Raw genomic sequence first — 26,128 nt, forward strand, 5'->3', positions numbered from 1 at the left:
AGTCCACTTGGGAGAAAATTGGATTAGTTACACAAGTCTTCGTGGAAGCCTCAAAGAGAGCCTAAGGTTTTGAGTGCCCTAGGATGCTCTTTTCAGGTAGGTTAACAGGCACGTATAAAGCCTGTAATGGCGTAAGGACTCCCCAGAACATCTTCAGTACAGCTATATTTTATGTAAGCTGCTGTTTTCATGCAACCTCAGCTAGCGCTGTGCTGCTCTTTACAGGATGGGGTGAGTGGTGTTGTCTTTGGCTGTGTGGGCTTAAATGTGTTTCCAATGTGCGTGTCAAATAATTACCTGTGAAACAGACTGCCAATCTGGCTGAAGCCAGTGCTTCCGAGAAGATGAACTAAAAGCTTTGATGGTACAGTCCTGCCATGAATACGATCCGGTCAAGTAAGTGTTGATCATGTCCAATCTGTTCTTTGAAGATTATGGGAAAATGGCAGAGATGTGTGTTTTAACAAGAGAGACACGTGCCTACCTTTTTCTTTTTTCCCCCTCAAACCTTTTAGTTACATGAAGAAACCCTTGGGTCCACCTCCACCATCATATACTTGCTTTTGTTGCGGAAGACCTAGCCACTATATAAAGAACTGCTCGAAAAATGGGGTATGATTGTGGGGGACTTCTGGTGTTACTCTAGGTGTTAATTATTTTACCTGGGCAGTTATGCAACAAATACATGAACACTCATATTAAGAATTGTTTCTCTTGGGGTGAAAGACAGAGGTTATATGGCAATGTTGCAAAGCCCTTCCAAATTCAAGGGGAAGCTGGAATTATAAAGGTGGAATTTTCTTTCTAGGTCTTAGACATTAAGTATGTCCATAGATCTTTCTCTATGAACTTTCATGCGTATTTTCATATACTTCAGTATTACTGGAATTTTTTCTGTTTTCCACTCTTTTTAATGACAGTTCACTGTTTTTATTATTTTGTATCAAACCAAGACATTTCTCTTGACCCCATCTATTGCATATTTGCGTGTTGTAATTACACTAAGTCCCTGGTTGAGTATTGATACCATTTCACGTTAGTCACTGAAGGTATACACGTGAGGTATGAATTCAACCTTCACCTATAGACGGCGAGTGTAGGTTTCTCCAGTGACTGATTCAGAGCACAAGATTAAGCTCTTGCTCTGAATTGTGCTTTGGAGGAGGAGCAGCGGGTTTGTCTCTTCTCTGAGTGGATGGTGAGCTAAGGGATATGTCAGCCTTAAGGAACCTGAAGTTAAGCCAAAGAATGTTGCTGGAGTTCAAAACCCCGCTCAAGCCTTTGGAACATCCTGGCTATATTCATGTAGGAAAATAAGTATTTCAGTTGAGCAACCCTTACACTAGGTAAAAGGAGAGGATTAAAGGCTTTTGCTGCTTAAAATCATCAGGGAAATGTCATTTTAAGTGTGGGTCTTGAGGTACGTCTGCCTCTCTTTTCTTGAACAGGACAAAAAATTTGAGTCTGTTCCCAGAGTTAAAAAGAGCACAGGAATTCCACAGAGTTTCGTGACAAAGGTGAAGGATCCCAATACGAAGGGTGCTATGCTGACAAGATCTGGAAAATATGCAACACCACCTTTTAATGCCTAGGTATGGAATTAAGTGGACTGACCAAAAAGTGAAGGAGAGAAAGCACGCATAAATCTGAGTGGCAATGCAACCCAGTTGGCCAGCATCTGTCATTCCAAGGGAGGAAGCACTGTCATTGTACCTTAACCTGAAAACCTGTAGTAATTTCTAATATTAAAAGAGGGTGGTCCTACTGCTCATGCCCCTGGAAGTTGGCTAAACTTGCGGTGTGCTAAGAATCTGCGTTTCTGCAAAACACTTCAGTAGTGTTTACAGGGGAGTCGTTCTCCTTGAAAGCTCATTTTGCTTCTGTTTTCTGTTTCAAAGGCTTCTTGCCAAATTCAACAGGTAGCTGTTGGCCTGAGATTTCCTCCCCCTCTGACTTTTATTAAATCCCATGTGTGAAACAGACTAACGTTTTCCTGTTGCTATAAACTGAGAAAATACTACCGTGTGCTGATGTCGTGGTTTAACCCCAGCCAGCAACTAAGCACCACGCAGCCGCTCACTCACTCCCCCCCCACCCAGTGGGATGGGAGAGAAAATCAGGAAAAGAAGTAAAACTCCTGGGTTGAGATAAGAACGGTTTAATAGAACAGAAAAGAAGAAACTAATAATGATAATGATAACACTAATAAAATGACAGCAGTAGTAATAAAAGGATTGAAATGTACAAATGATGCGCAGGGCAATTGCTCCCCACCCGCCGACCGACACCCAGCCAGTCCCCGAGCGGCGAAAATCCCTGTCCCCCCCCACTTCCCAGTTCCTAAACTAGATGGGACGTCACATGGTATGGAATACACCGTTGGCCAGTTTGGGTCAGGTGCCCTGGCTGGGCATGAGAAGCTGAAAAATCCTTGACTATAGTCTAAACACTACTGAGCAACAACTGAAAACATCAGTGTTATCAGCATTCTTCACATACTGAACTCAAAACATAGCACTGTACCAGCTACTAGGAAGACAGTTAATTCTATCCCAGCTGAAACCAGGACAGCTGACAAGAGTGGCTGTTTTAAAATGCACTTGGTAGCACTTTTGGTTTTCCGTCATGGATCTCCTTTTGTAGAAGCTGTAACATAGACGTCTTCCTTTTAGAAAATGTAATTACTCGGAGACTACCTTTATCCTGTGCCTGCAATTTACATTTATCCTCTGGCAAAGGAGAGGTGGGATTCATTTTGCCTGATTTCTAGCTGTCAAAAAAAAATTTTCCTAGTCTGAGCTTCTTTCTTAGTTGATCCAATGAATGGGAGAGTTCTGCAAAAAGAAAAGTGTTCCCCCCTCCCTTTCTAGTGTTGTGGCTGTAGAAAAGTAGTTTAAACTAAGCACCTGTGTTTTAGAAGGCTAATGTGGAGTGAGAAGAATTTCATCTCTTCTCTTCCTTTGGTAAAATCCAAAGCTTGGAAAAGTTTTCCTTTGCCCATCTTTAACTTGTTTCTTTTTCCTTCCCCGCCCTTCCTCCAGGGAAGCTTCTGCTAGAGAAAAGAAGGAAAAGCCTCCCTTTTTACCAGAGGAGTCGTCCTCCTCCTGAGATGATGATGATCCTGTTCCAGACGAGCTGTGATGTCTCTGTTTGTAAGGATCTAATGACTGATGCAGCTGTTATTCCCTGCTGTGGAAACAGTTATTGTGATGAATGTAAGTGTTACTCCCATATTTGTTGATTCAAAACATCACATCTGATCTTCTGAAAGCAGAAGGAGGAGATAACAAAATAACTTTGTTAGCAGTTCTATTTAATATTTAATATGAATTGAATACGAAAGCGCTCTTCTCGTATAAAGGGCAAAAGAAAGCCAGGAAGCTTTTCCCCTTTTTTACGTGTCTAGTTAAATCTTCTTTACATGCAGAAGGACGAGTATGAGAAGAGTGGCTAACTGTGCAGGTGATTACAGTGTTAGGTATGGAATGCGTTTAGTTTGTCCACAGCCCTTTCTCTCATACAAAATTATATAGCCAACTCTGGGGACTTTTGGTGGTCTGCAACAAAGGGATAGTTAGGCATTTAATCCACATTCTTCTCCACGGGAGAGTTGGTTAAAACCTTCAGAACTCGAACCTACTAATGTTTTTTTGAGACGTGTTTTATTCATTAACCTTGAGGTTGGGGACTTCTCACTGTACTAGATGGTGGGAAAGAGACTAGTTGAAACATCAAGACACAGCCTATGCTACATCTTCAGATGTTACAATAGTGAAATATCAAAACTGTATAGTTATTTGCTGCATACTAGAGATTTTTTACACTGTTGAACATTTCTAGCTTCATGCTCTCAATTCAAGACCATATTCACCCATTAATCATATGTGTGCTTTTATAATTGATGAGAACCCCCAAAACTTCCTTAGTTTGGCTAAATACTATTTTGATTATTCTAATTATACAGAGGTATTAGAACAGCATTGCTGGAATCTGAGGAACATACATGCCCAGCGTGGCATCAGATGGATGTTTCGCCTGATGCTTTAATTGCCAACAAGTGCCTACGCGAGGTAATGTGATGACATTTACATAAAGTGCTTGTAAGAAAAGGCTATTTGTAGAAAGCTGAAAGGGAAGAAGATACTAATTTACATCTCCTTAAGCAAGGCGTAATTGAATAAGGCTAAATTTACTTTCCAAATACGTTATCTGTTGCTGTCACAGAAGCTTACAACTCTTTAGAGACAACCTGGCAAATTCAGGTCACGCTTTTGTTTGACATGATTGCCTCGCTTTCAAATTCGGCGCTAACACTGAAGTACATTACATACAGTTACTCTGAGTTACCAGTCATTAGTATGAGTGTTTCATGTGATGTGCATGTTGGTTTCATATATCTGTCTGTTGGTTTCTTTTAGGACTGATAGCATTTACAGGAATACACAAGTAATTTTCCTCTGTGAAGGCTTTTGTTCGTAGATCTGCTGAAGTTTCATCTTACCCTTTTTGTAAATGTTTTTCTGCCTCTAGGCTGTGAACAATTTAAGAAATGGAATTGGCTACACAAAAAGGCTGCGTCAGCAGATTCGGCAGCAGCAGCAGCTGCTACTGCCACCGCCTCCACCACCACTCATGAGTGTTCTGTTCACCAGCAGTTCGTTGGAAGAGAAGGTAAGCTTTATTTCAACATATGCAGCGATTCTTATATTTCAGTACAGCTTATTTTCCAACTGTCTGCGTTTATTCAGAAGGGCTATGAGGTTCCTGTGTGAAGGCAACAGCATTAGCAAGTCATCTGGGCCCCCAAGGACAATCAATACCCACCACTGGTAAGGAACTGTAACTTTAGAATGTCTTTTAAAAAATTCTCTTCAGATAAACTGAATGGGATTTTTTGCTGTTTCCTCTCTCCACTCCAAAAGGTCATCCAGCGAGAGCCAGTACACTTTGCTCAGCAGGTGGCAGACCAGGCTGGGAACTGCAAGTGTTGTACAGAAATTCGATGTATTACTACTTGTAAGCTGTTAAACGAGGCCGTAGCACTTTTAACTTCTGCAACAGCCGATTTATAAAGAAGTAAGTATGGACAGAGAGTTGTGGAGAATACAAGCAGTCCTTAATTTTTAAATGGCCTAATTTGAATTGGCTTTAACGAAGGGGATCTGTGCTTGCAGTAAAATTATTTAAAATAAAACTCCAGTACCTGATCGAAAAGAGGACTCTGAAAAAGGAACTTTTTTGCAGGAAACCATAATTCCATATCAGAATTAAAAACAATTAAAGGCTCAGGTGGACAGACAGCCTTTTGATTTCTGGCTGAACAGGGCTGTAGAAATTGATTTCCCAATAGAAGTCAGCCTCCAACATTCTTTTTCTAACAACTTCGTTGACACTGATTGAGCAATTCTTGGAAAAGTCAACACTGTTATTTTTTGACAATTTTGAGTTTCTTCAGTTTAGTCAGCCCAAATAGCCAAGCTGCTTTCTCTCAGTTGGAGAGAGAGGAGTCTGTTTTATCTATTACTGCAGTGTCATGTCAGTCCTTCCTTTTGGTATGTATGTGTTAGAGATAGATTGTAAGGGTGCACTGTGTTTATAAAATCTTAAAGATGAATCAGAACAAAACCCCGGATCCATCCCACAGATTGTCTAAAATCTCCAGGAAGCAAGAAAATAACAGTTCAGGGACAAGAGCAGGCCAAATACATCATTGTGAGGCAACAGCATAGGAAGCGTACGTGGAAGAAGATAAAAGAAGTTTGAGGGAAAATGAGTTAATATCTGTGCCGTACGGGCTGCCAGCACCTGCGGCTTGTCACTGCTCTCGGGCTACCGACCCAGCTTCAAGGTGGAAAAAAAGCAGCTTTCTTTGAATGCTGGCGTCAGGAACAAGGTGCTTTAACTTGCCAGCAGGTGCCTGCAGGCTTTTATTGGCATGAGTTTGTGTGGTAGGAATGGAAGGTGTAGCTGGTGTTACTTCAGTGAAGGTCATGGGGCTTGGGGGTTTTCTTGGTTGGTTGGATTTGATTGGTTGGTTTGGTTTGGGTTGTGCTATTAATTTCGGGGGTTCAGGAGCTGATTTCCATTCATTCCTCCTCCCAAGTGGTGTGGGTGGAAAAGGCTGGAGTGATAAATTTCTACCCGGCTGGAGGCAAGCTGACCGCATGAGTTGGAGAGACGCATTCACAGTGGAGGCTCATACACCACCCTGATGGCTGAAGGCAACTCCCTGAACTGTAATAGTGTGAACTTATCTGTTGTCTCTTGGAGTATGCAGGAGAAATGGCTTGCAGCTTTGTGAAGCTATAAACAAGTGTCAAAACTGGGAACAAATCAGTTTAACTTCTTGTATAAAATTAGGATCTCTCGGAACAGAAGTAGGTTGGAGCTGTTCACTGTGGTGGACAAATCATAGCAAGAGCTGGCAAAATATTAAACTGCCAGAGACTTCTCATTTGAACAGAAGGCTGATGGATGAATAGGTAGTATGCCATGTGTGCTACTTTCTCTCTTAAGTTCTCTTCTTTGTATATGCCTGGCAGTCTGGTACAGTTGAGAGAGAGAAGTAAGATTTTTTTTTTTTTTTTTTTTTAATACCAAAAGGGGAACACATTCTGTTGGGCATAAGTCACTCTCAGTAAGGCTTTCCAAGTGCGATTTTCCTCAACTTTTAAGTTATGAGATCAATTTTTGAGTAATACATGCAGGCAACTGAAAAATATCGATTCTTGCCTAGAAGACTTTGCTCTTAATAATATCTGCTACATCTAATTGATATTGTCCTTTATGTCAATCTCTAATTATAGCCTCTGTAGGAAGAACGGGGCAATGAAAGGCAGATGGTGGCCTTCTGTACACTGGAAAGATCTTGGATGCTAGCAAAGTCCAAAACGCGTTCTTGTGTTGTGCAAACTCTCTGAAGTGCAAGTTGTACGTTGCAAGTAATACGTAAAGCATGTAGGAAGTTGCTGCTGTAGGTGTTCTAATTTAGATGTAGTTCACATCAATTAAACATAAGCTTTCCTTCTGTATTTGTTATGGAAATAATATCATAAGAAGGAAAATATTCATTAAGACTATTTTTACTTAGGAAGTGGAAGTTGACAATGCCTATAAACAAGGCAAGGCAAATTAGGTCAAGGCCTAGTTACCCTTGTAAGTAAAGAGCTGTTCTGACTGGGGAGACTAGTTGATAGGACTACAGTCCTAATACCCCCCCGCTCCAGCTTTTTGGAAAACATGTAGAAAAAAGTTTGAAAAATGAGCTCATAGAGAAGGGAGGCGGGGGGAACCCACCAGATGACTAAAAGCCATGTCTGTAGTTGGATAAAGCTACTCTGAGAGAGAGAAATCCATCTTCCCTCAGTGGAAGATAAAGGCAACAATTAGAATTAAGGAGCTGCAATAAGCTACCTTTTTAAAATCAAGTGTTGAAGCTGTCCTTTGAGCATTTCCTCATCCCATTCCAGCCGAAGTGGGTCAGATGCCTTAAATAGTTCTAAGCATCTCTCGACTAACCCAGCTAATATTTGAAGTTGTCCGTATATGAAGTAGGAAAATGTCCGGTTTGAATAATGGCATCATTAATCCCTTTAGCCTTTGGGTCTGGATATGGGCTTTTTGACAAGCATGATGAGTTGTAGAGACCTTTTTCATGTGTCTCCCCCTTTTGCTACTAGTGTTTCTGTAGAGACCCTTGATCCATTAAGTACAGTCCTCACCTCCTGTCCCACTCCTTTCTCTCCCCTGGTTTCAGCTGGTAATGCAAAGTAGGGGTTTCTTTCTCCCTTCTTCCCTTTCTAAAGCAAGGGTTCTGTGGTGTTTAAAAAAAAAAAATTCATGCTGCTTTTAATTTAATGTTGTGCTGCCATGTTTGTCCTGTGCTGCTTCTGATTGCAAGGAGGTCAAGTTATCTAAAAACCATAAGCAGGATCTTTTTCCCCTCATTCATGTTAATGATGGGCAAAAGAGCAGAAGCTGATTTGGAAACCTGTAAGTGGAAGGGTATTTTCCAGTAAGGTGGTTGGTTTGTTGTTTTTTTTTCTTTCTGTTGTGGGGTCTTCGGTATTTTATTGTCTCCCACAGTACTCCTAGGCTGCAGAACCAGCCTCAAAGGCACTATGGAATGACTTCTCCCATTAGCTTGGCTCCTCCTAAGGATATAGACTGCATTCATACTCAGAAGCTGGTTGAAGCAATGAAAGCATGTGGGGTATTTGAAGATGAGGAAGAACTGAATCACAGGTATAACAAGGCTGTAAAATTTGTTAATCTCCTGGGGTTTTTTAGGGCAAACTTATACACAAGTTTTCTTTACAGGCTGGTTGTTCTTGGTAAACTGAATAACTTGGCCAAAGAATGGATTTCAGAACTTGGTGAGAGCAAGGTAAGGATTTTTGATATGTTCTTATCAAAACAGCTGAAGCCTTTTTGCTTCTTTTAAAGGTGATACTACTAGGATTTATGCTAAAGTTCAACTTTTAACTTTCTTCTGAAGTATCACGCAGAGCTGTAGTAACTGCCATTGAAATAATGTATAAAAGATACTTCAGATCAAGCTCTTCAAGTCCTTGGGGCACGGAATAAATTTGTGAGGTGGCTCCATCAGTTGACTTGTAGCAGCTAACAAAGCTGAAACCAACATATTGTGGGGCGAGAGAGATGGTAAATGAGCAGTAATCTTGCCCCAAACAGCCTGCGGCACTCAATCTAGTTTGACATTATTTCACTAGACTTGCCTTTGGTGTGGCTCTTAGATTGTGTTAATTTATGTGGGCCTGCTGCAGGGAAGACTGATAGTAGGTCTTAATTTGTTTAAATTGATGAAACGACTGCTACATTACTCATCTTTTCTTTGTTTTGTTTGTGAGCTGCAAGCACTCACTTCAGAAAAACAGTATCAGTCTATTAGACTAACAACTCAGTCCGGGAGAGAGAGGACATTGTTTATGGAGGCTGTTGTAGTCTTTCTAAATGACTTAGAAAGAGGCTCTGCATCTCAGTGGGATTCTGACGTAGAGCCTTGGAAGGAACGGATGAGTAGGTCGTGAGTCTTCACTTCCTTTGCTGGGTCACAGGCAAAAACTCACTCTATCCCCTCTGCAGCTGCTGCTCTGCAGACCAACATTTAACAATTACTGGTATTGCAGTGAGCTTAACGCATTCTTCGCATGAAAACTTTCTACCCAGAACATCACCCGTGTGCCTTTGCAGCTTTGGGTGTCTCGGCTTACACCTGTGTCTGTTGCTCATCTTCCATGCACTGCCATTCACTTATGAAGCAGTTGATTGCAACGTACCAGGGGAATGTTTCTCCTCCAGATGGGATTACAGCAGTGGCTGTAGGCTGTGTGACTTCAGCTTGTGAGCTGGCTGCCATTCCAGAGCCACAGGGGGAATGCAGGGCTGAGGCATTCAGCTTTGGTTGTCTATTTTTTATGCCTTCATAATACTGTATTGCACTCCTCAGGAATCCAGGGTCCCCAGCAAGCAGTCCTTGCCCCAAGCCCACGGGCACAGCTGCATCTAGCAACCGTTCAGCCTCTCAAACACACTGTGCGACTGTCAGCAGTGCAGAACACATGAATATGTGGGACTGTCTCATCTCCTACAGGTGCTGGTGAGAAAAGTCCACAGGCTGCAGAATGCAAACGGCGCTAATGTACAGTGCAGCTGTGGTGCTGGCCATCCTGGCGTCCATAGTCCTTCTGGGAGCTTTGGGTCACCTGGTTAAATCGCTGCTGAAGAATAGGAAACAGTGAGTTGGTCTTCCCAGCATTCTTGCGCAGCAAAGCATTCCCAGTGGCAGCATCCTGGAGTGCAGTTCACCGAGGGTAGCAGCACTCTGTTAGCATTTCATAGAATCAGAATCATAGAGTTGTGGAATGGTTTGGGTTGGAAGGGACCTTTAAAGTTCATGTAGAGCAACCCCTCTGCCATGGCCAGGGACATCTCTCACTAGGTCAGGTTGCTCAAAGCCACATCCAACCTGACCTTGAACACTTCCAAGAACGGAGCATGGAAGTGTCCTTTCTTTCTCTCTTCCCTGCCTTTCTCCTCTCACCCTTCCCCTTTGTTGGCTCATATTCCACACTGGATTAGCAGAGGAGAGGTAAAAAACTGCTTGATTATACAAAAATACATTTTTTTGACTAAAGATCACATACCTGCCTCAAATCCGACCTCTAAACCTCAGTGCCCTTCTTACGCCAGGAACTCAGCCATCTTTTCCAGACGCAGGAGCACGTCCCCACAATCCCCGGGAGAACTGCATCTCTGTCAAAAGGCATTTGGAGCTAAAAGATGAATTGGCTGGCATGGGTCTCGCCCTGTCCAGCAGCCCAGTGGCTCAGGCGCTCCCTGCAAAACTCCTATATCCACACCCCCTCCTCACTCAGATTTGCAGTTAGAGCCATGGCTCTCTCACCAACCAAGCGCAAGGCTGAGCTTGAGGTTGCAGGCATCCTGAGGACAGAAGCCCCCTTTAACGGTGCCTGACCCACTTTCTGTAAACCCACAGTGGATTCGGGACAGTTAATGGCCAGAGAGAGAGAGGAGCTAGGATGTCCCTGCTGGGAACTCGGCTTCAAACCCCCAATACAACAGTTCCTAAATTATACAAAGGGGAACAGCTTCCCTGGGAGCAGACTCCCTGCAGCCCCTCTGCCTGCCCAGCCACCTGCTACTGGGGCACTATTCGCCTTTGTGCTAAAGTCCACCCTTCAAAACAGGCAATCAGATCTAAATAGAACTTTCTTTTCCCTTCGCTGAACTAAGTAACGGGGATCTCCTTTTATTCTTTCTTCCTGTCTGAGGAAGGAGGTAAGCACCTAACTGCAGAAGATTTGTGCCCAAGACCCCGAACTGCAGGGGGCCTGTGCTGCCAGCCCAGAGCTGAGCAGTGCATTATTTAGGACAGATGGGATTCAGGCTTTTGCCTTTTACTTGCCCATCCCTCCTTTGTAACTTGCAGGCTTCTTTTTTAGATCCTCAACTTTTGCTGTGATGTCTGGGCACTTGCTGCAGCCTGAGAGTCTTCTGGACAAAATGAGACGCGTGTCTTGAGAGGCCACAGTCCAACCACTAATTGCCTATGTCTCTACTAAGCAATATTGACAATAATTTTCTTAGAAGGGGTGGATCATCAAATTGGTGACACAGAATTAAAAGATTGGTTTTCTAGGCCACTTTAATTTTAACAGAAAATTGGAGATTTGGGTTGAAAAATACAAAACACTTTAAAGCTGAAATACTCTCTGTAGCTGCTACTTTGCTTATTCTTGTTTGAAAGAAGTACTTGGCAATTTGAACATATTTTCCACATCAATTCAACCAGACTTGTTTACATTCAAACTTTAAAACATATACAAATCCAAACTAAAAAAACAGCACTATGCTCACAATTTTTACCTAACTTTTTAAGCATCTTTTGCCCCAAATATTTATATTCTGATTATATTCCAATATTATCTCTCGGAAGTTATAGAGCACTTTTTTCACTTAAGTGCAATGTAATTAGCTTATGTCCCCAAAATACTTCATTCCTGATGACTTACAAAATTCACAGTGCAAAATGAGATACAGCATCTCCCTGTGCAATGCTAGGCGCCTTGGGCAGTGGTCCTCAGAAACAGGACAAACAGAGAGTGCCTAAGCTTATCAGGGATGAAGCGAGGAGGAAAAGGCATCTAATTAGATCTACTCGAAGATCCAAGTGTGATCTTCAAACACAAACTTTCTTCTGCAACTGAATGTCTAAGACTGAATTTGCGTTGTGTTAAAGAAAGAAAGAAAGAAAAGAGACAGAGACTGTACTTGGCTTCAGTAAGGGCTAACAGCAGAGTTGTCAGAGACCTGATGAGGAACACAGGAGACTGGGGTGTGATTCATCTGACTCAACGTGGATGTCTCTCATGTAGACACCCATGCCCGAGCCAACCTTGGCCCCATTTTCAGGCAACAGAGAGTCGAGTCAGTATAACCAGTGAGTTCAAGGTGCTGTTTCTCTTATCCTAAAGTAAATACTTATATTTTTGGCCAGAAAGACTGCACATTAGATTCACTGACTTGATTCACTGTAGCTCCTTTAAAATAAAATAGGACCTCATGCCCGTTGTGCAGGCAGAGATGATTACAACTGCATTACAGATACACAATTGTCGCGTCCCAAATTTTAATATAGCAGAGATTAGAAGAGAGAGAGAGACAGCTGAAGATAGTAGGCGGCTAATCATACATCTTACTATGGCAAGGCCAGCTTTTAAACATATAAATCCAATTAATATCATAAGTCCAATATTTACAAGCCATTTTCCCCACCCCGTCAGTCCCTAGGATCCCAAAATGGAATGCAGCCATGAGTTTGGACTCCAGCCATCAAACCAGTTAGCTGACTGATTGATTGAAATAATTCAGCTGTTTGATCAGCTATCTCTTTCATCTTTGCCCGGGCTTCTTCAATGGAAGTTGTGGCATTATGAATGGTAATACAACGTTCGGATTCAGTCAAGTTTAACATACCACACACACCACGTTCTTTTAGCAATAACATATCTAAGGCTAAACGATTCTGTAATGTCATTTTTGATACTTGTTGCACTAGCAGATTTAGTTCCCCAAAGGCATATTGAGTCCAATTACTTAATACATGTACTTGCCAAGTTAGGTTTTCTAGCGCCCATTGGTGCTGAACAATATAGCCAGATGGTGCAAAGAATGCTTCTAGCTCTAATGATACCTTCTGTCCCCAGGTATAATAACCGGGTTTTAAATGCTTTGAATCCACTTCTGGGTGTTACTTGGGTCATCAAGTTCTCGTTTTTTCCTGTGAATAGGTGGTGTGCAGCATCATGCTGGCAAAATCCAACTCCTCATGGACTGTTCTGGATGGTTTGCTATTTATGCTGCATCAGTCCTTTGCCTTAACTCTAGATGTGGCAGTACACCAATCCATACACTGTGTTCCACCAGCTGCACTACCTCTATGTCAGCATCTTGACTAAAAACTAAGGCAAGAATTGGACTTTAGTAGGGTTAGTTACATGCAACAAGTTTAGCGTGTAGGTCACTCTTCAAAAGCCTATGGCTGCAATGAGTACTATTTTGCCTCTAATTAAATAATATACTTGGATAAGTTGTGTTGACAAGGAGACAGCTGATGACAGGGGTATAGAAATGGATTCTGTATAACCTGTTCTATTTAACTCACAAATGATCACCCTGTTTTTCTTTTTTTTTTCTTAAATGAACTGGCGTAAGACATTAGCTCCATGCTTGTGACCATTCATAACTCAATGAAGACAGAATAGCACATATCAAAAGCTTAAAACAGCATCACTCACATAATACAGATATTAGGACAAATACAGGAAAAAAAAAAGGACCTGTATAGCCATTTAAGTTCAAGCCAAGACAGGATCAAAATACACTGGTATTTCTTCTATTCTCCCCGATGTATAGCTCCGGCATAGCCATAATATACATTTCTACTGATTGTTCTATTGACGTGTTATGCCTAACTTGATCAAAACACTTGAGGTTAACAATTGCAATGTTAGTGAATATAACCCACTCTCTCACTTGCTGTACTACAAATATTCTGTGTATTAAGTTTAACTGCGTCTTCTAGGGACACATCCAACTAGTTAGCAGTAACATTTACTGTGTTGCAAGCTGAACCTATTTTGGAACACATAAAACAGGTTTATGTCCCTTATTTTAATTGAAATATAGATATGCTACTGTAATGTAACATCTCTTCATAATGTCTTCAGTACTTTTTTTATGCAGCATTTACTATGTAACAGACATTAAATCTTGGGAGAGCTCGTGGATATTGCCAGTGCTCTTTTGGCTTCCCTAGAAATATTCAGAACTCAGACTTGAGAAGTTCTTTGTTTTGCTTCTAAATGACCCTTCCTTGGAGATACACTGCTTGATCACTAGCTGTGATCTGCTGTGTGTTCCCGGATGAACGGTGCAGGACCTATGTCCTGGTTTAAGCCCAGCCAGTATCAAAGCACTATCAAGCCACTTGCTCACTGCTCCCCCCCAGCCCCGGTGGGATGGGGAGGAGAAAATATAAAGAAACGCTCGTGGGTCGAGACAAGGGCAGGGAGGGATCACTCACCACTTATGGTCATGGGCAAAAGACAGACCTGACCTGGGGAAGAAACAAAATCAATTTAATTTACTACCAATCAAATCAAAACAAGGATACTGTGAAGGAAAACCAAACCTTAAAACACCTTCGCCCCACCCCTCCCTTCTTCCCAGGCACAGCTTCACTCCCAAATTCTCTACCTCCTTAGTCAGAACTTAATATTATTATTAATAGTATTAACGCTGAACATACTGACAGAAACTCATTATTTTCTGAATAGGCAGTTACAAGTATTTCTCAGTTATTCTTCCTTCCTAAAAAAAAAAAATACACTGTGAAGTTTTTTAAAAGGGTATTCTTAAAAACATTTAATCAGGTTACCAAAACCAGGTATATGTCTGAAAACCTAACTTAAACCTGGTTAGTTTTGGCACCATAGAGAAAGAACACAGATTAGATTCTTTCATCTCTCTCAAGACATTCTTTTCAAGTAGAACAAGACTCCGGTGTCTGCATTGCAAGTCGCCCTTGTCAATACTATTCTGTGAATATATTATTCCGTAAATGTTGCCATTTTTCACTGAATAGAATTCAATTTTTTTGCAGTATTCATGCTCATATAAATTATTCACATAATAATGGCAATATTTATCAAGTAATTAATCCTTTCTAGTGTTTAACCAGTCCTAGCTACAGACAAAGTAGGCAGAATGTATTAGTCTATATGGAACAAGCACAAGTTATCATTACGATTCATCAAATGTGGGCATTTCTATTTATTTCTTATGAACCTATGACCCTGCTCTGACTATGAGTATAATGAAGCTTCCTCCAAAGCTTTTGGCAATTAGTGGGAACATTTCCACTGATTTTCATGGTCTTTGGATCAGATCCTGGTAATGCTGATAGTATACAGATAGCACTATTTTTCTGAAAAAAACCCCCAAACAAACCAGTGAAAATAAACAAAGGAATTCATGTTCAGGTTCAGAAAAGCATCCCTACTCATGAAAAACACTAAATATGGACCTTGTTTTAAATAGGCATTTAAGGTATTTCCTAGTAAGAAGTAAGAAAAGAGATGTGATTTAAGCTTATTCTAACCTGATAAATATGTATGTACTACATTACATGTGCCACTGTCACAAATAATCTTTCCTCACAATTAAATGCAAATTGCTGCTTGACCAGTCAGAACACCAATAATTACCAAGACTAACAACGCTTATGTTATAGAACAAAACTGACTAACCCAGGTCACTTAATAACAATGATCTGTGTTGTATTGTTCTTTTATCTGAATCAGGCTTGGCAAAAGAAGTCACTTCTTCGGGCTTCTGTTCTCTAACTGATTCAATATCAATACAGGAGAATAACACGCTTGAAAATAATTTTAATACCATACTTTTCCACTCATATATAAAAATGCAGATATTTGATGAGAAGAAACTTCCAGACTCAGATACCTATTACATTGAGGAAAATATATACCAGAAAAGCCCCCGACTCGGAGTCAAATTCCACTCTCCCAACCTCAGTCTGCACCAGCATCCAATCTCACACAAATTCACTTGAAACAGTGACATTATGCAGACATTCCTGTCTAGAACTTCCTCACACAAACACATTTCAGCCTTCATATTTTGGTAACCGTTCTTAGCTTCACACAGAATTGAAGGAATTTGCTATCTGCATACAATGCGTGATCCCTTGTGCAAGAAACCAGCTCATTTATCCTTCAACTGGAGGGCAGTCAGGTTCCCTTCTGCACTCAGCATGAAAGGCCTTGTGAGATATTGTCCTGACACAAAGAACCCCAAACATTCATGAAATGCAAATCAGACCCATACCCCCAATCCCACATGTAATGAGGTAAGAGAGATTTTACAATAGCCAATATATTTTCAGCCTGTATCTCAAGATAAGATGATAGCTTTTTCACAGACTTTGAGCAATACAAAAACAGGACTAAAACACCCTACCAAACACCACAAGATCCAAGATAGAAATCACAATTTTTGCTGGGTAACATCAACACCACCTTTTTTCTTTCCTTCTTGAAAGACTTCCATTCTTCTACCGATTTTATTATTTTCCCGTGAAACAGAAGTGTTCTAGATGCTTGTCTTATAAAAAGGCTTTAGTGAATAACTCTAGTTTTAAAGATTACAACCAAATGATCTTTTTCTTCTTTCCTGCTGAGATTCCTGACTTTTGTAAGCCTCTGGATTTCACCTCTACTGCAGGAGAACAATAAAAAACTTCTTGCTTATGAATTTTTAAAATGTGAAATGCAAGTACAAGATGAATAGAATTTTGAACACACACTATTACACTATGAGCGATTACCCACAAAAAGTAGGGAACACATACAAATGCTTAGGCATTTAAGATGATTGCTAACCCTGTCTCACAAAGCCATTTTTTTCCTGCTGCTTTATTCCACATTCCCTTGGTTGTAAGTTAGTTCGGTGCATCCTTCTTTTCACTGTAGCTGTTTTCTTCCTTCAGAAATGAAGGGGAAAAACCTATTATCCATCGGTAACATACCTATAGCTCCTCTGCTAATTTTTTTTAAACTTTTTGTGCCTTGAATTCACTTAAAGTGTATATTCCATATAAACCCCATTTTCCCTTTATAAACTATAAATAACTACTATATCAAATCTTGTTGACTGGGTATATGGATTTCTGATATTTTGGTTTATGAAACAAAAGCAGCCACCTGAAAACTTCACAGTGTTTCATGTCTAATTGCCTGAGTTATTTAACTGTCACCTCACTTCACTTGCTTCAGGAATGATACGTGAGGATGTACTTACTGATTAAAATGACAATTAAGGTAGGTTACCATCACATATCTGTACGAAACTTTGAACATGCTGTGTTTCTCAGCTTTTACAAATGCTGCTATATTTACATGCAACATAGCTGAAATTTGACCATGAAAAATGTATCCCTCACACATAACAATACAAAGTGTTGAGTGAGGCACATTAAAACAAAGATGTGTTCACCTAATTCTAACGTCTTTATAGTTTAAAAATCACCTACTAAAAAGCTATGAATGTTTTGCCTGTGAATACAAGAATTAGCTGCTTTTTTTTCCTCCAAAGAAAGCAACAGGCCTGCCTGCCAGTTTCCCGGCAATTGCAGTTGGTATTTGAACAAGCTTTCTCCTTCTGAATACAAAAGAACAATTAACTTGAAATCTAGAAGTGAGACTAGAGTAAGGGGGTATATACCCACTACAATCTATTGCAAAGCCATCTGCAAGGTTCCGCATGAGATGATTGTTTTGTACAGAACAAAAAATAAATAAACAAAAAAGCACACGCAGCATTCACTTCACCTCCAGACTTCTAAGTGAAAAGATGTATGTAACCTGGGATGCAGTGAACTATCTAAGGGAAATCGGGCCTGATAATCAACCTCTTTCATGTTTGTCTTACAAAAGCAAGGCTTATCTTTCTATTTGTTTGACAGACCCCAATTAGAATGAGTCCCGATTTTAACATTAGTTCTGCAGAACAAAACTCCAGGTAGTTGGGTGTTTGTATTGCAATTCTCACTCCAGATCAGCCCTCTTCTATTTATTGAGGAGCAGGTGCTGAGAGAGAAAGCAAACTGTCTTGCCTTGTTTGGAACAACAACACCATCCTTAGCAATGATGTACCTTCATGAGTAAATTGACTCATGTGGGTAACTTCTAACTTGGCTGCATAATTATGCAAGCAACTTCATGGGATTAGTGGCATAAGTAAGTGCTCACTAGAGTAACAAAAAGGGCTTCATACATTAACATTGTTTTTCTTTCCCTTCAATGTAAGGCTCCTGTAACTTGTAATGCAACACAACAGCAAGCAAACATCAAGAAAAAAAACCAAAACAAACAGAAAACCCCAAATATGGGCTAACTTAACAGAGCATGCAGGCAGTAAAACTTCTTACTCAGAATCATCCTGGCAAGACGGCCATTCTGTAGGATGAGCTAGCATGAACTGTCCAAAGAGTAACCGCAGTGTGCACTGTTGCTATCCTAGCAGGAACTCTGCTGCACACAGTGAATTTTTCCTGCTGGAAAATGTCAGTTGTATCCCAAAACATGGTGTTTTCATTTTGTTTTTTTCCTTCATGGATGTGTAAGTACTTTACCAAAAAAACCTGTACTCAGTAGTTTATCGTATTTAGTTCACATCCCACATTTCTCATGTCGTTAGAGCTTATGGGACTGTTATTTACTCACAAAAGCCTACTGAAGTGATGTTAACCTGTACACTGTAGTGCATTGCTTCTACTTCTGAAGACAAAGTCCAAATAAAAGGCAGGAATGCCCTTCATTGCAGAGGAAAAAATACAGCTGCCACAGTGATTCCTTCTGTTGCTCCTGATGCTGTATATATTAACATCAACATCTGCTGACATTGGCAAAGAGCAACATGGAACTAGACTTACCATCAAGAAATCATGTTTTTGTGTGATAAATAGGCAGCAGCAGCTGTTTTTACAGCTGGGAGATTTCATCTAACTGCGGGACCAGACACAGTCACTTCTTGGACATTCCAGATTGTCTTGAACAGTGCTAGAATGAACAGAGAACAGAAAGAAATGCTGAAATTGCAACTTTTCTTATGGTAAGTTGCAGTAGTATTGGCATTCTTCTGAGTCTTCTTCCACGTGCTGCCCAATTCTTTTTTTGTGTGCTGTACTATGAGAATGTCTTCAAGGCACCTTGATAAAGGACATGCTCAGGACTACACTTCTCTCAGATTCTGTGCTTGACTGCTTCCTCTGTGTTCCCGACCAGTTAAGTTCTCAAGGTTATACCCCAGCTTCATCCCACTGGCCCAGAATAGGAGAACCACAAATTACAGTAACTTTTCTGGGTATGACGGGAACAGGCAGCCCCACGCTCACCGTGCAGCTCATCTCCACACATTTTCTTGACACGCTTTTCTGACTGCAGCACCATGAGCGCTTGGAAAGCCTCTCCTGCTTGTTTTGCCTGCCAACAAACCACTTCAAAGACTTCAGCCCTCTGTTGTCTGCTCACATGCTACCCCACGGGATGGCCACGTGCTTGTACCTGTAATGCACTCACAGAAGAGGATCGAGAGGGCTGTGAAAGTGGTACCAGCTGCAGGTGAAATGACTTACGTAAGGGATTTTTCTATTTGGAGAAGATCATAAAACAATAATATTTTGGGCTACCAATAAAAAGACAGTTTTGTGATAAAATAGGAAGTTTTAGGCTCCCTTCCTCCCTCCAAACAGTGAGCAGCAGCCTCTAGACAGGAGCATGGAATAGTCCTGACCAGAGTCAGCATTGCATCACATGGACCTGGTCTAAAATAGCTCTAACAAAATCCCAGCCTCAGAGGAGAAAGCAGCAGCAGCAGCAAAGATAAATCCTGTGATTATAACCAGAGTGAGGTTGTAAAGTCAGTATCTCTCTTCAGGAAAGTGACCATTAAGACTATGGCTTCAGTTTCTGTCCTGGGGCCTTTTCAAGCTGGTTAGGTCATTGTTTTAGAAGTTTGAGGTTTATTCAGGAAGAGATCAATTCACGAATGGATCATATATTTTAGCTGATCAAGAGAATAAGTGGCACATGGCTATGTCTGTTAGTGTGTGAGCCCATGTCCGTAGAAGCCCCGTCGACAGCTTCACCAAGATTACCTTCTCACAAGGCCATTCTTCAATGACCTTCAGACGGTTCAAAATACACAGCCTATCTTAATGCCACTATCCAGGAGAGGATGTTTGTCCCAGCTAGTGTTGCATGGTCTGAGAGCTGTCTTTCTCAGGGACGAATCGTCTAGGGTGAAAGTGTTTTTCGTCTTAATGAGGGCAGAGCAAAAGTGTGATGCTGCACAGACTCTCCCTCTCGTGGGGAGGGAGGTCCATATTGGTGTCTGGGTCCAGACCATGACATTCCCTTTCTCTTGCAGTGTGAAGTGTTGAGGCACACAGAGCAATGCAGAAAGCACAAAACACCAAGTTACCGTTACCAAGTTGGAAACTGTATCTGCACCCTATCAGCATGGTCATCTTCTTTCTCACTGTCCCATGCCAAGAGAGAGCCTCCCCAATTTGACCACTGCTTTGGCTAGAGAAAACCCACACAATTCTAATCCTCATCGCAGTGGCACAGGGAGATGTGCATGAAGGGCGGGAATGGGAAGGGTGCTACATAGACAAGCAAGGGGAATCCAGGGATAGCCACACACTTGTGACTAAGACACAGTGGCTTAGGGAAATGCACAGTTCTGGGGCATGAAGGTCCTAGCAAGAAAGACCGCAGAAGTCCCAAGCCCTTCCCCTCTGCTCTGTCGAGCCCTGGGCTCCCCAGTGCCAGGCAGAGACGGCCATATTGGAAAGAACTCTCCCCCCAGTGCCCCTCCCACTTTCCGTTGGGCTTAGAATGTTGGTCGTTGGGCTTAGAATGTTGGTCGTTGGGCTTAGAATGTTGGTCGCTGGGCTCGGAATGTTGGTCAGTTGGAGCCCACGGCCGCCAGAGACAGCAGCACGGAGCTGTGCTGGCACGCAGGAGCGCTGGGAGGAGGCAGGATCTGACCGAGCGGCACCGAACCGGCACCGGCACCTCGCCTCCCATCCCCGCTGTCGCCGACTGGCCCGCGTCCTCGGTCCACGGCGAGGGTCCTCCTCTCCCGGGCAGGATGGGCCAGGCCAACTGCTGCTGCGGCTCCAGGTGAGCTCTCCCTGTGCCTCGGGGGCACGGCCGGGACCCGCGGTGGCAGCGGCCTTTCTCATGCCCGCCGCTCTCTGCTCTGCAGGGAGGCTCTCGCCGACGCCGAGGCGGTGCTGAGCGCGGACGTGCGGCTGACCCGGGGCCGCAAGAGGAGCGAGAGACGCCTTCTCCTCCTCCAGGAGGAACTGGTGATCGCCAAGTTGCAGTAAGACCCTCAGAGCCCAGCTGCCTTTCCCCCAGCCCTGGCCCTGGCCCCAGCCCCGGGACACCCCGGCCCCAGCCCCAGGCCCCGGCCCCTTGGTGCTGGATGCGCCCATCGATGTCTGTCCCAAGGGCAGGTGGGGGACAGGGCTCGGCCCGGGGGGACCCCGAGGAGGACACCCCCAGCTCACCGCCTGCCTCTCCTCTCTGCTCTCTGCAGACGCGGCACCAGCCTGCGCCCACAGCTCCGCCTGGCCCTGGACCAGCTGTGGGTGCTGAGCAGCAGAAAGGAGGCAGCAGGGGAGGAAAAAGAGGAGGAGGAAGGCGGCGACGAGGACATCCTCATCCTCGTCTGGCCCACCGGCTCATGCGTTGTCGCCTTTGGGTGAGTCGTGGTGCCACATCCCGTGGCTGGGTGGGAGAGGTTCCCAACCGTGCCCAGAAGAGAAGGGCAAAAGTCCTGCTCTGGCAGGACACAGGGAGCCAGGGCTTGGGCAGAGTCCCTGTCCTGCCCCACGGGGCTTCTTCGTCCTGCCCCTCTGTCCTTCCCCACGGCGCAGGGCTACACACAAACACGCCTCTGCCCACGGGCTTTGAAGCAGCGGGGCCTGACGCTGGTTCTCCTCTCTTTCTGCAGCTCCCAGGCGCTGAAGGAGCTGTGGGTGGGCACGCTGCTGGGGTAAGCCAAAGGGGGATGCTCCAGGCGCAGCCTGATGGGAGAACACAGCTCCCCAGCTGGGGAGAGGTGCCCTCGCAGCTGCCAGGAGCTCTCGGGGAGAGCTGCCTGACAGGAGAGAAGGGGCAGCTCGGGGCTCAGCCAGCTCTCTCCCTGTCCCTTCCCGGTCCACAGGACACCAGAAGGAGCAAAGCAAGCCCGGGTGACCCATCTCCCCTCCCTCAAACCCCTGGAGAAGCAGCTGAGCCGCCGCCACGCCGTGAGTGTCTCCCCAATCTGGGCTCTGTCCCCGAGCCCTGGTCCTCCAGCCGAGCAAGCGGCAGAGGCATCGCTGCTCACCTTCCTCCGCTCCTTCTCTCTTGCCCAGTGGAGGACATTCAGCGCCGGGAGCCTGGAGAGGCTGATCGAGGGCCCGGCAGAGGTGAGAACGGCTGCCTTTCGCCCACCTCTGGCTGTGCCGGCATGTGCGGCAAGTGGGGAGAGGTTGTGGGGAGGGTCTCATGGTGCCACTCGGGGAGTGGAGAGGGTTGGGGAGCCACCAGGAATGCCAGCACATCCTCACTGGTGGCACTGGGGGGAATCCTGCCATGCAGGGCAGAGAGCCCCACAGGGCACAGGGTCCCAGCTCTGCTGAGCTCAGGCTGCTGGTGCCGGGCGGCAGCTCGCCGGCGGCCCTTTCTGCTGCGGGGATGCTCTCTAAGCGCAATCTCATTTTTGCAGGATCATCCCAAGCAAGGGCCACCGACAGCCCCATCTGGGAACAAGGGAGGCGGACTTTGCCGCTCACCAGGTGAGTTTTGGAAAGGAAGGCAACCTCCTGCGAATGGTTGAGCTGTGCTCACTTGTCCCTTGAGTGTCGCCATGCAGGTGCGGCACCCCAAGGCAGGACATCACCTGGACGAGCACAGACACCCGCTGGGCAGCGGCCGCTGGACGTGGTTCTGCGGGGACACGGAGCCTCTGCTGCTGCCCACGGCTTGGAGGAGGGCAGGGCGAGGGCTGGGACAGGCTGTCCCGGTGGCACGCCGGCTCTCAGGAGCCTGCGAGATGGAGCCGCTGAGCTGGAGCCGCGGTTCCAGCTGCTGGCTCCCTGCTCGTCCTCACTGCTCAGCACCGCGCTGCAGGCAGGGCAGGCTCCGGGAGCAGCGGCCTGGCAGTCTCCATTGACGGGATCTTGCTCTGTTTTCCTTTGCAGCAGGAGGAAACAGCAGGAGGAGCAGGAGGAGGATGGGGCTGCCCTGGCCCTTTGCTCTGCGGAGGACCCCGGCCGCTGCCCAGGCGCCAGGGCAGGCGGGCTCCGGCTGTGGCAGGGCGCTTTTTGGACAGCCCCTGGCAGCCCTCTGCGGGGAGGACGGCTCCCTGCCCCGGCCCATCCAGGTAAGCCAGCCTGGGCAGGGGGTCCCCAGCCCTCCCTCCCGCTGCTCCAGAGGGGACGTGGCTGTCCCCAGGAGCTCCGGGGATGGGGGATTGGGCTCTTCACCCCCAGACCATGCTTTGGGGGGCAAGGAGCAGGATGTGGGGCAGCGCTTTGGTCACTGCTGTTGGAAGGCAGCTTCTCAGCCAAGCAACTGTCCTCCTGCCCCTCCTGCAGGAGCTGCTGGCTGTCCTGCACCGGGAAGGACCATCGACGGAAGGGATATTCCGAAGAGCTGCCAGCGGAACGGAATTTCGGGAGCTGCGAGAGGCCATGGACCACGGCGCCGACGTCGACCTGGGCAGCCAGCCTGCGCTGCTGCTGGCCATCATCTTGAAGGTGAGCGCTTCTGACCTGCAGCTGGAAGAGCTCCTGCCTGGCCTGGAGTGTTCAGAGGCTCACCTGGAGCCCCTGGCATTGCAGGACTTCCTCCGAAGCATCCCCGCCAAGCTCCTCGTGACAGACCTCTACGAGGACTGGATGGCGGCGATGCAGAAGAGCGGCAAGGAGGAGAAGGTTGAAGAGCTGAAAGCGTAAGTGTGGGCAGCAGCCTGCCTGTTGAGGAGGGACTGGTAGAGGCCTGGGACTTGCCTGGAAAGGGACGGTCTCCTTAAAAAGCTGTGTCTTCTGACAGCTTGCTTTTGCTGCGGTGGGCTTAGATTTCGGGGGAAAGGGCATGGACAGGGAGCCTTCCCTTGCCTGGGCTTGGGGGAAATCAGGATCTAGGAAGGAACGCCGTGCTTCCTTCCTGAGGCACAGGAGCACTGACCGCTGGCTGAGAGCACCTGGAAATCTGTGCAACTCACCCACTGGCTCCCACCTGCCTTGGGCAAGCTTCGGGGATGGCTGTGGGCAACATCTGCTCTATTAACGTTGAGTTCCTGTTCCCTCAGGGTGGCCGAGAAGTTGCCTGGAGCCAACCTCCTCCTCCTCAAGCAGCTGCTGGCCCTCCTCCAGCACATCGGCCACAACGCCTCCAGCAGCAGAATGACCGCCAGCAACCTGGCCATCTGCCTTGGGCCAAATCTGCTGAGCCCACCTAACGAGGACGTGCTCCCCCTCGAGGCCATGCTGGCGGTGACTGAGAAGGTGCGCTGTACTGAGCAGCCGGCTGCAGCCTTGCCGGCCCATCCGAGCTTGGCTGCTCAGAGGTCCCTGGCTGCCTCCTCTCTTGAGCGAATGCTGGTGGGGTGGCTGCCTGCAAGAGCAGCCCCACAACCACAGCCTCCTGCGCAGAGGCAAGGGTCGGGAGTGGGAAAGGCTGTGTGATACATTTTCAGGCACCTGGGTTGAGACTGAGGGTTTGATGTGTGCAGGTGAACGTGCTGGTGGCGTTTCTCATTGAAAACTGCGGTGACATCTTTGTGGAGGAGATGGCTGGCCGCTCCTGTCCATCAGCCGGGGAGTCGGCAGCCCCCATGGACAGAGCCACAGGTATGAGGAGGAACTGAGGGCTGTCCCAGGCTGGGGCTTGGGGTACCAGAAACCTCAATGTCGAGAAGACAGCTGGTGTAGGGCTTTGGGTGGGTTTTGCTTTAGGTGTGCTTTACTTCCAAGGAGTCACTTTGCTGCACGTGCTTTTCCTTTCTAGACCTGCATTTGGAAGAGCAAAGTGGCCCTGCAGGTGAAGCAGACGCAGAGGACCAGTCAAAAGCCTTCCTGGACACACCACCGTCTCTGCTTGTCCTCCCCAAAGAAGCAGGTGTAGATATGGCAGTGGAATCGGAAACAGGAGAGGTATGTCAGGTCGACAAACGCTGTGACGTTTCTCATGTATGAGAGTAGTTTCTGACAGGTCCAAGCAGCTGCTGTGCCTCTTCCAGGCATTAGATCCCTTGGGTGGTGGTGGGCGTTTTTTTCACTCTAGAACGATACATAAGAAAAACCAGAAAGGTTGTTTCAAATCTGCATTAGGCATGTACTTAATCAAACTAAATACCTACTAGAAGACAAATACAAAAAGGCAGATTTCAAAAGAAAAGGCTCCCACCTCAGAAGTTGGTATTGCTGCCAAATGAATAGCAGCAGAACTACATCTCGGGAGGGCAGAAGAAACCCCAGCAGAAAGAAATTGGCAAGCCTTTTCTTGCTCTCCTTTCCCAGCATTTCTCTGAGCTCTATCCTACCCTCAGAGGCCCCTCAGTCTGTGGTGCCCCAACCTGCAAGGAGCAGCCCGTCAGCTCCTTCTGCACATCAGGATGCCAGGGCTCGAATGTGCGGTGGCTGCTGCAGCCCCTGTGAGCCCTGAGCGGGATTGCAGGCTCCCAGCTGAATGGCCCTCACAAATTAACTGTGTCATACACCCGTGTGAAAACTGTGTTTGTAAGCAAGCTTTGAAGAAAGGACGTCATTCTTGCTACAGTCTAAAATACTCTGAAAGGGACAGCAAGGTCGTCAGTCTGCAGCTCTGTGAAAATTAAGGCTAAGTGCCGTGCAGGTTTGCCATCGCACTTTGTGAGACAATCCTGTTTGTTAGAATTTGCTCAGCTGAGCAGTCATGGGTGTAGTTGTCAACTTCAGAGGAGTTTGGCTAAGATCCTACTTCATCAGAGCTTCATGAAGTCTATTTTGGGACAGGGGACTGTGCAACATGTGGATAATGCAAACCAACCAAAGGGATCTTATTTTAAGAGCTAAGTTAGCAATTTGGAAAAAAGTACCTTACTACTCCAGGCGTCTTGCTACCTGTTAAGTTCAACATTTCTGGTTCAGGTGCCTGTACCTTTGCCTCCAATAACCCCAGAGAGCACAGCAGAATTCCTGGTATGTCCAGAAGAACTGAAAAGTGTTTCAGAGGAAGAAAGGTAAAATGAGCTTTCTTTGGTTAAAGTAAGAACTGACTCCAGTGGATCGTGGCTTTACCTATCTAATTGCACTGTGGAATATAAAGGCTTGCAGGGTCTTCCAAGGAAAATGAAAACCGAAGAAACAGAAAGAGAAAACAGGCCTGTGGAGAGGAGAGTGAAAGCATACCAGAAGAGAAAAGGAGGAGGAGAGAAAAAGAGCTTTTGGTTATCAACAACT

The 26,128-nt window shown here is 45.4% G+C and overlaps 1 protein-coding gene across 1 annotated transcript; it reads left to right on the top strand.

Moving 5' to 3' along the window:
• Positions 1–4,022: 4,022 nt before the first annotated feature.
• Positions 4,023–26,128, top strand: LOC142028249 (T-cell activation Rho GTPase-activating protein-like). Its single transcript, XM_075022216.1, has 7 exons — positions 4,023–4,070; positions 4,531–4,671; positions 23,282–23,416; positions 24,044–24,193; positions 24,421–24,538; positions 24,696–24,841; positions 25,817–26,128. The coding sequence occupies exons 1-7, from the start codon at positions 4,023–4,025 to the stop codon at positions 25,910–25,912; spliced, it is 834 nt and encodes a 277-aa protein (XP_074878317.1). The 3' UTR covers positions 25,913–26,128.

Source organism: Buteo buteo, unplaced genomic scaffold, assembly GCF_964188355.1.
Source record: "Buteo buteo unplaced genomic scaffold, bButBut1.hap1.1 HAP1_SCAFFOLD_219, whole genome shotgun sequence".
In the NCBI taxonomy this organism is placed as follows: Eukaryota; Metazoa; Chordata; class Aves; order Accipitriformes; family Accipitridae; genus Buteo; species Buteo buteo.

What these genes read in the sequence shown, in the direction of transcription:
- LOC142028249 (XM_075022216.1), top strand. Translation starts at nt 4,023, where the DNA reads ATGGATGTTTCGCCTGATGCTTTAATTGCCAACAAGTGCCTACGCGAG. An exon ending in TCGACCTGGGCAGCCAGCCT is followed by an intron (nt 23,417 to 24,043) that starts GCGCTGCTGCTG and finishes CTCCTCAAGCAG; the next exon opens with CTGCTGGCCCTCCTCCAGCA. An exon ending in CCCCATGGACAGAGCCACAG is followed by an intron (nt 24,539 to 24,695) that starts GTATGAGGAGGA and finishes TTTCCTTTCTAG; the next exon opens with ACCTGCATTTGGAAGAGCAA.